This window comes from Scylla paramamosain, chromosome 17 (assembly GCF_035594125.1).
Source record: "Scylla paramamosain isolate STU-SP2022 chromosome 17, ASM3559412v1, whole genome shotgun sequence".
In the NCBI taxonomy this organism is placed as follows: Eukaryota; Metazoa; Arthropoda; class Malacostraca; order Decapoda; family Portunidae; genus Scylla; species Scylla paramamosain.
In genome coordinates, this window is record NC_087167.1 from 7,465,001 (window position 1) to 7,477,500 (window position 12,500).

Here is a 12,500-nt window from a genome sequence, read left to right on the forward strand (position 1 = left end):
ACACACACACACACACACACACACACACACACACACACACACACACACACGGTAAGAATTGACCTGCCCATCAATATCTATCAACAAACACATTGCCTCATCTGTACACATCTGCGCGCCCACACCTCTGCACGGATGTCACCACTGCTCCCTGGCATACACGCACGCACACACGCACATGCATCATACACGCGTCACGGCTGCCTTGGGGACGCCCTGGAAACACTGGGAAATTGATCTGAAGGCATGATGTATTGGCCACAGGAGAGAGAGTCGGGGATCGAACTCTGACAAGACACACACAGCAGCGGGGGAGTCTGACGCGGCGCCGAGGAAGCAGAGGTGATTACTGAGGCTTGAGTGGGCTTTGGTCGACATGTCAACATTGCTTCGTAAATATATTGGCAGATAGATGGGTATTTTATTGGCTCGGACAGTAACATCAATGCGTAGAGAGGCAGATTGATGGGTATTTTATTTCTCATTACGTAAATACAAAGATAGATAGATAGACAGATAGGTGAATATTTTATTGGTCCGGATATTAACATCAGTACGTAGACACATGGATGCATAGATAGATAGATAGATATTTTATTGGTCCGGATAAAAACATCAGAACTTAGACAGAAAGAGATGAACATTTTATTCGTCAAAAAAAGCGCGAGTTAGTTACGTTTATAAAATCACAAAGTAGTCCTTACATAAATACAGTAAGAAATCAAAACACACCATTAAAAAATTATATATGAAAATACATTAACACACACAAATACTTAAAAATCATCACTATTATTAAAAGGAACTAAAGATATTTTCTTATTCTCTTTATCGTTTTCTATCATATACTCGTATAAGCCACAAATAAAAAACACTCAAGGAGATATTTTTCTTCTTTCTTTACTTTGTGCTATCTTTCCATCTTCCTCCTACTTGTGGTGGTTATGAGCGAGGAGGAGGAGGAGGAGGAGATGAAGGAGGAGGAGGAGGAGGAGGGGATGAGTGTTATTACGAAGAAGAGTTCATTGCCATTATGCAGTGCAGTGATGAGAGGGGGCGGAGAGAGAGAGAGAGAGAGAGAGAGAGAGAGAGAGAGAGAGAGAGAGAGAGAGATTCATCGTCACACATTGCAGTAGTTTATAGTCCCCAGTATCCGTATATGAATCTCACTTAAAAGTACATCTTGCGCCGTTCCTGTAGAGTCGAGGGTTGCGAGATGTAAGAGTCTCCACCAGTGTTGCTTCTGTCCCTTGCATCTTCCTGTGACTCCCTCTCTCCCACAATTCCGTCCCTCCTCTCATCCTCTGTCCTTCCATGGATATACTTCTCTCAACTGGTTTTCTCCGGGTTTTATAATCAGTATTCGTACGTGAACCCCGGTAAACGTAAAGGTGAATCCGTGCGTGCACCAGCGTGTGAACCTGGAAAGCCACGCAATGTCTTGTCAGGTCTGGGAAGGAGGAGGAGGAGGAGCAGGAGGAGGAAGAAGAAGAAAAAGAAGTAGTAGTAGTTTGTCGTGATTGTCAAAAGCATAGCGTATCATTCCTTTCTTGTGAGAGAGAGAGAGAGAGAGAGAGAGAGAGAGAGAGAGAGAGAGAGAGAGAGAGAGAGAGAGAGAGAGAGTAAGAGTAATTAATCTTGAGCCACAATTAAGGTAAATTACACCATGACACTTTCTCATAGCCAGTGAACGAAATGGTGGTGGCAGTGGTGGTGGCGGTGGCGGTGGCGGTGGTGGCCAGATTGCCTGCACACACTTTCTAGTAAAAGTCATGCCAGACTTTGGTTGCACGGAACATTTTCAAGGCACGTAATCCGTTTCCCATCCCCTCACTGAATGAACCCTGCATTCTCTCTCTCTCTCTCTCTCTCTCTCTCTCTCTCTCTCTCTCTCTCTCTCTCTCTCTCTCTCTCTCTCTCTCTCTCTCTCTCTCTCTCTCTCTCTCTCTCTCTCTCTCTCTCATACGCATTCCATTCCCTTATTTTCATTATCCGTCAGTTTCACACAGCTTAAATCTGATGCTGCTGCCTTTCCATTGATTTGTCACAATTCCTGGCAGTCAAATCTTAACACTGCATCGCGTGCGCCGCCCTTAATTATGTGGCAGCCGAGAAACCCCACGAACTGAGGCACATACCTTGCCTTGGGGTACCTCGGCCAGTGTCCAGCCAGCCAGCCAGTCAGTCACATGCTCTATACTGGTGCGTCTGTTCGTGTACTTATCCAAACCCTTCATTTTACGATTTAATGTTTCAAGGCGCTTGTTTCCTAATTTTTTATGATCCTTTTGACCTTTATTTTGAGACTTTACCTCAGTGGGTCTTAATTTCGCTCTTTTTTGTTCCCTTGGCGTTCTAGGATAGAAGAAAAAAAAAAAGGTATTCTGGTATTTTAACTAGCCAACGAGTTTCGGAAGGAATTCACAGCCACTTTGCGTCACGTTCTAAGACAAGGCGGGGACAATTAGCGTGGGCCAATCAGCGGAGGGGCGGAAGCAGCGCCTAGTGACAGTGTTGCCAGGGTCGCGTGCCCGTAAGTGGCAAAATTACTGCGCCAGAGGCCGTGACATAGAGTATAGGCTTTAACCTGCGGCCTGCATTATCGAATTGCGGGTGTGTGTTCTGTTCTAGAGTCAACAGAGGCCGGCTGGTGTGTCTGTCTTGAGTAAATGGAGGTCGATTTGATGTGTGTCGTGTAAAATAAATGTAGGTCGATGTGGTGTGTGTCCTGTAGAGGTAGTGCAGGCCGATGGTGTGTGTGTGTGTGTGTGTGTGTGTGTGTGTGTGTGTGTGTGTGTGTGTGTGTGTGTGTGTGAAGGAAATGGACTGCGACAAGGAAACGTGATTGGAGAGTCGTTGTTTGTTCGTTGTCTAAATATCTTGACGTGCGGCGCCGTATGACCCTGGTGTGGTGGTGAATCGATCCTTTCACTGCCTGTTTGGTTGCATAATCACGTGCAACTTTACAGGCACAGGTTTCGTAGTAAAACCTTCAATACCTCGCTAGATTGGACAAGAAGTTTTATCTATTCTTATTCTCCTTGTCCATGCAACCATTATTATTATTATTTTTGTTATAACGGTGCGGTGAATATTGAGAAAGGGTGACCATAGCTGTGAAGGGGTTAAATCAGTCAGTCAATCAGTCAATTAGTCAGTCAGTCAGTCAGTCAGTTAGTCCCTCAGTCAGTCAGTCAGTCCCTCAGTTAGTCAGTCCCTCAGTCAGTCAGTCAGTCAGTCAGTCAGTCAGTCCCTCAGTCAATTAGTAAGTCCCTCAGTCAGTCAGTAAGTCCCTCAGTCAGTCAGTCAGTCCCTCAGTCAGTCAGTCCCTCAGTCAGTTAGTCACTCCCTTAATCATTCATTCAATCAGTCAGTCAGTCAGTCATTCAATCAATCAATTAGTCAGTCCCTCAGTCAATTAGTCCCCAGTCAGTCAGTCCCTCAATCAATCATTCATTAAATTAATCATTCATTCAGTCAGTCAGTCAGTCAGTCAGTTAGTCAGTCAATACATCACCAGCACAGTCTATGCCTAGTAGCCAAGCATCCTCACTAACGTAGCACATTGTCGCCATTCACTGCACCCACACCCGCCGTGGCAGTAACTGTGTGCGGGGCAGTGTATTGATACGCTGCTCCCTGGTGGCGTTTGTGCTGAGGCTGTCGTGTCTTCACCTGTGTTCATGCTGTCAGTCACTAGTGGTGGACTTGCTACTCTCACTTCCACTATTAACGCTTTTTCCCTCAGTCTTAACCTTCGTACTTCTTCAATCTTCAACCTTCGTATTCATAAACATTCGGCGTCTGATCTCAGGTACATTTAACTGTTGTTGTGGGAGTTACTAGAGGTTTTTGTGCGTGTAGTGATGGTTTAACGATGATTTTGAATTGCCAGTACGAGAACACGACCAGTCATTTTTGCAGCCTATGAGAATTGATCCTTACGAGAGAACAAAGCGATTATGAAGACGTGCCTTGAGTCTTGTGCTGTAATGGTCGAGCTTTGTCAGCATTCAGAGCTAGCGGTATTCCCAATCGTTCATCCCTTTCTCTAATAAGCAAACTGTGGAACTCCCTGCCTGCTTCTGTATTTCCGCCTTCCTATGACTTAAACTCCGAAGACAGATTTCAAGACTTATCATCCGCCATCTGACTCTTCTATTCGGCAGTCTTTTGGGAGCTGGTGCTTAAGTGGATGGACATTTTTCTTCCATTTAATAATTTTGTTACTCTTGGCAAAAGATAAATAAAGTCATGATTGTATGTTCGGACGTAGAAAGAGACAGAATAGAGCCTTGATTTGTATGTTCCAGCCTACAGAATAATGAGACTGTAATACAATGAAATGCCAAAAGAGAGAGAGAAAAAATGTACATCTTTATGGTTAAAATTAAATGGTGATGAAGGGTTAAGTTACGTAGCTAGAATGTTTACCTGGGCAAAGGAAAGGCAAGGTGAATGAGGCAGCGGGTGCAGCACAGGAACACTGCCCTTGTAATGAATATCGGCACGGACAGAGATATTGGTACCGGTGTGGTGTGTGTGTGTGTGTGTGTGTGTGTGTGTGTGTGTGTGTGTGTGTGTGTGTGTGTGTGTGTGTGTGTTGTTGTTTTTATTATTCATTATTATTTTTATACGTAAATGTATGTAAATGTAACTGGATAAATAATTACGGATTACACACGAAAACGAACATTGATAATTAGTGTGGGCATTTGTCACCCGAGGACCAAGGTGCACAGCGTCGAGGAACACGAAGCAAAGACACCCACAGTGTGCATCAGGAAGGGAATTGCATCGCCGTCAATTATTTACACAAGCTATAAAATCGAGTCTGATAACATGCAATAAATGTACCAATTCGCCGGTCGTAAATTTAAGTAAAAACGCACCATTTTCTCACAAATCACATTATAACACCACGTTCACACAAATCATGTTTTTGCCCATTAAGAACACGCGGGATGTCATTACTGGGTGTGGGAGTGGCGGAGGCGTGCAGGCGCGGCCGTGCATCAGGCGTGAGACGTGACGCCAGCACCGGCGACTAAATGACATACTGCACCCCCTGCCTTGTTGCCTCGGCACCGCTCCCGGCAGGTGCTGGACGTCACCCCCGCACCGCCTCAACGCCCCGTCACGATCAGCCTCACACTCATGAGTCAGCACCAAGTGTGAAAAGCAGGAGTTTTGAGAAATATGCGAGACCCCAAAAGGTCAAATGCAGGATTATTTAGGTGTCGTAATGTGGCAGTGCGTGCTGGCGTGCTGCCAACGTGTCCCATTACCGGCGTGTCAACCTTGCCTGTGTGTGTGTGTGTGTGTGTGTGTGTGTGTGTGTGTGTGTGTGTGTGTGTGTGTGTGTGTGTGTGTGTGTGTGTGTGTGTGTGCGCGCGCGCGCTTGAATTTGAAGAATTGTTTAGTAGTGTGTGTAGCCGCGCTTTGTTGGCGCTTTATTGGTAGAAGTATTTAAATGTAACCTAATACCATTGCTTCTCTCTTTCAGGATGGTGGGAGCATGAGCGTGGCGAGCGTGGCGGCGGCCCCCGGGGGTCCTGGGGGCCGAGGAGCAGCGTGGGTGCGGTGGCGCGCGCCCCACCTGCTGGTGCTGCTGGTGCTGGCGGGTACCTCGTCGGGGGCGGCCACGGGGGCGGGGGCGGGGGCGGGGGCGCTGGCCAGGGATTCTCTCTTCATCGTGGAAACGTTTGAAGATAAACCGTCGCAACAGTTCACGCACCTGACGGTGGACAAGAACACGGGCACGGTGTACGTGGGCGGCGTGAATCGCCTATACCAGCTGGACCCCAACCTGCGGCAGCTGCAGGCTGTCGTCACCGGGCCCGTCAACGACTCCCTGGAGTGCTCGGCTTCCGCCAGCGACTGTAAGGGCGAGACTGCGGGCACCATGAAAGCCACCGACAATGTAAATAAGGTGCTCGTCATCGACTACACCAGGTCGCGGCTCATCGTGTGCGGCACGGTGCGTCAGGGGTCGTGTCAGGTGCGTGGCCTGCGGGACATCACCATCCACACCCGCAACGTGTCAGAGGCCATCGTGGCCAACAACGCCACCGCCTCCACGGTGGCCTTCATCGCGCCCGGTCCGCCCAACCCGCCCGTCACCCACGTGCTGTACATCGGCGTCACGTACACGGGCAAGTCCGTGTATCGCGACGAGGTGCCGGCCGTGGCCTCGCGCTCCCTGGAGGACGACCGCTTCTTTGAAATCGCGGTGACGGAGGTGACCACCAGCACCCGCATGCTGGTCAACTCCCTGGCGCGCGAGCGCTACCCAATCACCTACGTGTACGGCTTCGGCTCCGAGAAGTTCAGCTACTTCCTCACCCGCCAGCTGGAGGACACCTACACGGGCTTCCCCTACATCAGCAAGCTGGTGCGGGTGTGCCAGAACGACTCGGCCTACTACAGCTACACCGAGATCCCCATCGAGTGCAAGGACTCACAGGGCAAGCGGTACAACCTGGCGCAGGCGGCCTACGTGGGCAAACCGGGCACGGACCTGGCCACCCAGCTGGGCATCCAGACCAACGACGACGTGCTCTTTGCCGTGTTCTCGCCCTCAGACCCCTTAGAGGCAGAGGGGTCGGCGCGCCCCGCCGACGCCTCCGCCCTGTGTGTGTACAGCATGAAGAGTGTGCGGCGGATGTTCATCAACAACATCCAGGAGTGTTTCAGGGGCAAGGGCGACCGCGGCCTGGACTTCATCTCACCCTCGCATCGCTGCATAGAGACGGTGAGTACCTGTGCTGCTTCTTGCTCTACTAACTCCTGCGTCACGGTTTCTTGCTCACAGGAACAGTATACTATATATATATATATATATATATATATATATATATATATATATATATATATATATATATATATATATATATATATATTTATTTATTTATTTATTTATTTATTTATTTATTTATTTTATATAGCATGTACATACAAAATTGTAGCCTTACGAGTACTGTTACGAGCGTCCGTGTGTTGCTGGCTGGCGTGGGAGTGGAGGCAAGAAAGGGAGAGCAGTGTTGCATCGCGGGGAGTGGCAGCGCCAGCTGGTGTGGCTGTAGTGGTTGGTGCGGGTGATGGGTAGGCTGGCGGTAGTCGTGCAGACGAGCCTTGACAGACAGAGAATGGAGGGCAGCAAGATTGAACCCAAGCCTAAAACAGTCCCTGCCATATCCTGGTGGCGGTGTAGACAACACTGGAACCAGGACCTCGAGTAGCGTGAGGGGCGCCATCCACCGGTTAGGGCGCCGTACCTGGTGCGCAGATGCTCAGGTGTGACCGTGGGTAGCAGTGTAGGTGAAGGGGAAGTGTTCCATTAGGTATGGGAGCTGCGCCTTTTAGAACGGTGCCGCCCCTCGGTCGTTTAGGAAATGGGCGGCGTGTTGGATGCATGACAGGTTTTAGGCGGCAGTTTCGGCGACTTGTGTGACGCGGCTTGGGAATGACAAAGACTGAAGGTCACACCGGGGATGGCGATGGCCTCTGCGTGGCTTCCAGGGGATATCAGGTGGCGCTGTCGTCATGCCTTCAAGAGGTGGTCAGGACTCGAGCCTGCCAGACTGATGTGTGTGTCGCTGCCAGATTCAAGATGCCTGCTTTGAGTAAACATGTTATCTTGTCGCGCCCACGCCTCCCCGGCAAGTCATGGCCTGTGAGGCAGCCATCTCACTGCCGGGTTTGAGGACAGCCTTGGAGACGCTGGGATGCAGCACTCGTCGGGGGTCCAACCATTAGTCGCCACACAGACCCTTGCTGTGTTGGTAGGTACAGTACGTAGTCCCGGGCCAGCTGTAGGAGGTCGCCACACACCCCGAGGCTCCTCAGCGTGGCGGTGATGCGGAGGCACCACATGCCATCAGAGACACGAGTGGTGTGCAAGACAACGATAACAATGTCCCTCTCACTGTCAAGATCTCTCATGTTGGTCGAGGAGGGGCAGCACATTAGCAGCAGACTTTCTTGCATGAGGCTTGACTGATGGACGAAGTAGGTGATGCATCCACGAATTACGTGAACCGTGTGTCTATTCTGACAGAGATAAATGAGTTTCACCTGTTGTCCATCCTGGCTTTTTTTTCTCCTCTCTCTCTCTCTCTCTCTCTCTCTCTCTCTCTCTCTCTCTCTCTCTCTCTCTCTCTCTCTCTCTCTCTCTCTCTCTCTCTCTCTCTCTCTCTCTCTCTCTCTCTCTCGCTTGTTTTAATAGATGCCTCGCCACGGTGCCTCAGTCTTCCAGCAAGGATACCCACACTCGTGAGGAGGTCAACCGTGAAGGGCGTGAAAGATAAGCCTGTGGGGAATGACACTGGCCGCCATCAAGACCTCGGAACGCACTTGGCTTGGAGGCTGTTGCATAAAATCTGTAGTTGTAATCAAGTTCTCCAAGTGACCTGATGGGTTCAGAGGTGTGGGGGAAGGGCCGCCACGCATTGCAAAGAGGAGGGCGAGGGAGCAGCCGCTGGTGTGGTACGTGGCGGGGCGAGGCGAAGCAGCAAGCTTGGTGTGCCTTGACGCTGTTCCGCCTCACTACGTGTTCTCCCAGTGCGGGCCAAGTCCTCAGCCTTACTACGGATGACTACCCCGGAATTTAGGCTGTGTTGCTGCAGGTATATTTGATGAAGCGTCTGTTGTACGCCTCGCCGCGCTGCCACCCGCTCCGTGATCTTGTCAAGTGCAACTCTGCATTGGAAGCCACGCCCAGGATATTTTGGGACATACACATGTGGGAAGGTGTGAACTCTGCCTGGAGAGTGACCGGCAGAGAAAGGAAGGTTGCTGCCGCACCTGTGACAGTCCAGGAACACACTTATGATGCATAGACAGGAGCGCAGAGCCTCGCCAATTGACAAAGCAAAAGTTTTCTAGAGTGTGAGATTGAGAAAGTTCTCCAGTGGCAACGATTGCAGGACTGACGGCCCGTGTGTGTGTGTGTGTGTGTGTATGTGTGCGTTGCCATGCATTTCTGCGTTGTTGGCATCAAGCGGTAAGGGTAATTTTGAGGGACATCGTTTGCCTGCCTAGTGTCTTCACATGGAAAGCAGACAACAGATGGCAGCCATGCAGACCCTGAGGCGTGTCCGATGTAACACACACACACACACACACACACACACACCGTGAAGACCAGTGCGTTGGGAGCCTGGCTTAGGGTCAGTCTACAGCCTCGTACACACACATCTTCGTACCGGCAGGGAGTTGGTGGCGGTGGCGGCACACACATCCCGCTCGTGTTGCAGGATTGGCAGGAGTCCTCGGGCGGCAGGTGGCGGAGCGAGCGTGAGAGGAGGGAGACGAGATACGTGGCTGCGTGGGTGTGGTGATGGGTAGGCGTGGAGGTGGGCGGGGAGGGGTTGGTCACCGCGGTAACTTCAGGAGTGGGAATCTCTCTCTCTCTCTCTCTCTCTCTCTCTCTCTCTCTCTCTCTCTCTCTCTCTCTCTCTCTCTCTCTCTCTCTCTCTCTCTCTCTCTCTCTCTCTCTCTCTCTCCAGTGTGATCTGCAGTCCCCTCGCTCCCCCTCCATTAATGACTGTCCTCCCTCCTCCTCCCTACCTAACTCACTCCTCATTTTTACCTCCTCGGGGCCTCGTCTCCACCAGGACATTTCCGCCACCAGGACGTTGCCTTTTCGAACACACACACACACACACACACACACACACACACACACACACACACACACACACACACACACACACACACACACACACACACACACACACACACACTCTGTTAAATCTATCCCCTTCAAAATTTCACTCTACAATCTTAATTTTGCCTTACTACTACTACTACTACTACTACTACTACTACTACTACTACTACTACTACTACTACTACTACTACTACTACTACCACCACCGCCACCATTGAAAGTTTGGATTCTTCCCCTGTCTCCTTCGCTCCTCTCCCGCCGCGGGGAAAGCCGTGGGCGGGGCGGGCGGCGTGGGGCGGCGTCACACCCGTTTATTTAAGGCAAAAGTTTGAAATTAGGAGCGTGAAGTTGGATTGTGAGAACGTGAGGATGGTGCAGAAAAGGACGCTCTTTCTCACCCCCATCCCCCTCCATTCCTATTGTCCAGCCCATCCCTACCCCGTCCAGCCCCGTCTCCTCACACACACACACACACACACACACACACGGTAATAGGCTTTACTCATAGTGGCTTATCTTTTGTTGCTGTTGTTTTTTTTCCTATTTTTTTTTATCAGACTAATGACCTCGAAATTTTGGCAAGTGGTCAACAAAAAAAATAAGGAAAAGAAATGGGGGAGGGGAAGGCTTCGGGAAATGGCTGTAGTCAGGTTGGCGGAAGAATTATATCAGGCTAATTTGATTACAGTATTATTGTTTTTTCCGGCGAGTGATGTGATTCAGTGATTGGGTTTTATTGTCGCTGCGTCCCTCCCTCTTTGTGGTCTGGCCAAGCGTGTGCAGGCGGTGACGGCAGGGAGAGCTGGATGGCTGGCTGGCTGGCTGGCAGGTGGTGGCGGGCGGGGCTGGCTACTGGCTGGCTGTAGGGGCGTACCTTGTGTGTGTGTGTGTGTGTGTGTGTGTGTTTTCTTCGATGATACACGAGCAAGATGTTTAACTTGTACTCAGACTAATGAAAACATGTATTCTTTATTTATAACTTGCATTTTTTTATTTACACTTGTCAATCGTTGTCACTGTCTTTTCTTATCATTTTCTTATCTATCCGTCTGTCTAACTATGTACACGTATATCCGTGCTTGGGAACAGTCTTGGTGGTCAGTTCGTCACAGCCTATTCATCCACACGCGTACCTAAAGCCGACCAAGCTGAACATGAAAGTAAACAAGACAGCGGTGTTCATCATTCCGTAGCTGGTCTTCATATATCCAGCCTGTGTGTGTGTGTGTGTGTGTGTGTGTGTGTGTGTTTGAGCGAGTAAGCTATGAAACACCTCACGGCTCTGGAAGGAGATAAAAACAGAAAGGAGTAAACAGAAACGGAGTGAATGAGTCGTGCAGTTGTGAGTCTTACCGCGCACCGCCGTCTCCGCCTCCACGCCTCTCCCACGCCCACCGCGGCCCGCATCCCGCCAGCCAGGTGGACGTCGCCGCCCGGACCTTGCCGCTGTGATATCAAGGCCGCTTTTTCGATAGCATTGAAGTCCACCTGAGGGCGTGGCGAGGGTGACTGATGCTGCTCTGACTGGTGGAGAGAGAGAGAGAGAGAGAGAGAGAGAGAGAGAGAGAGAGAGAGAGAGAGAGAGAGAGAGAGAGACATGCAAAGGAAGGAAGAAAGGAAAGATAAAAACAGAAGCTACGTGTGCAGAATTACTGTTATTGTTCAGGAATTCACAGTGTACTTATATTATTCATGTTTGAGAAAGTTGACAAGTTTGCTTTACTACTACTACTACTACTACTACTACTACTTCGTTAAATCTGACAATATTTATACATAACTATATTGCTAATCACCCTCTACCCTCTCTCTCTCCCTCGTCTCCCTCTCCCTCTCCCTCTCCCCCTGCCACCTCTCGCCCTCCCCTCAGCCTCTCTATTATTGCTATTTGATTCATATAAACACTTCGGGCTGCGAGGAAAATTGTTTAATTATGAGATAATACGCGATTACCGTGAGTTTAATGAGACTGTAGGGTTGGTGTGTGTGTGTGTGTGTGTGTGTGTGATCAGATTAAACATATTTTTTTAATCATTTGTTTTTTTTTTGTTTTTTTTATTTATTTTTATTTATTCAACCTACAACCCAATACTGTTTTTATTTCATAGCGGTGATGACTGTTCGTAGTGTAGTGGTAATGATGATGATGATGATAATGATGATTTTTGCCTACTGGCGCTAATAGAAAGTGTATTACCAAAATTTACTGCACTTGGTAATAAAAATCATGATAACAATAACAACAACAACAACAACAACAACAACAACAACAAGGACAATGATAATAATACAGTTTTCATCACCACCACCACCACCACCACCACCACCACCACGCAACATAAATTTCATAAGGAAACAAAAGAAGCGTAGGTTGCGAACTCTCTCACAACCGCTTATCCGAAGTGTGTGTGTGTGTGTGTGTGTGTGTGTGTGTGTGTGTGTGTGTGTGTGTGTGTGTGTGTGTGTGTGTAATGAATAGGTGAAGTAAAACAACTAAACAACATCCGGTTTATTAATATGTATGTGATGGGCAGTCATAAATTCCTCCTCCTCCTCCTCCTCCTCCTCCTCCTCCTCCTCCTCCTCCTCCTCCTCCTCCTCCTCCTCCTCCTCCTCCTCCTCCTCCTCCTCCTCCCTTTCCAAGACAAGAGAGTACATACCATGGAAATTCTCTCTCTCTCTCTCTCTCTCTCTCTCTCTCTCTCTCTCTCTCTCTCTCTCTCTCTCTCTCTCTCTCTCTCTCTCTCTCTCTCTCTCTCTCTCTCTCTCTCTCTCTCCCTGACTGAGCATAAATTCAACTTAACGTGTGAGTTAGTAAGAGAGAATG

The 12,500-nt window shown here is 49.3% G+C and overlaps 1 protein-coding gene across 4 annotated transcripts in view; it reads left to right on the forward strand.

The window, feature by feature from the left end:
• Positions 1–12,500, forward strand: part of LOC135108400 (plexin A3-like) — a 78,863-nt gene that overhangs the window by 30,836 nt on the left and 35,527 nt on the right. For all 4 annotated transcript variants that reach the window (XM_064019353.1, XM_064019354.1, XM_064019355.1 and 1 more), the window contains exon 2: positions 5,507–6,754. In XM_064019353.1, the coding sequence (XP_063875423.1) occupies positions 5,519–6,754 (1,236 nt within the window). In that variant the 5' untranslated portion in view covers positions 5,507–5,518. The remainder of the gene's footprint in view (positions 1–5,506; positions 6,755–12,500) is intronic.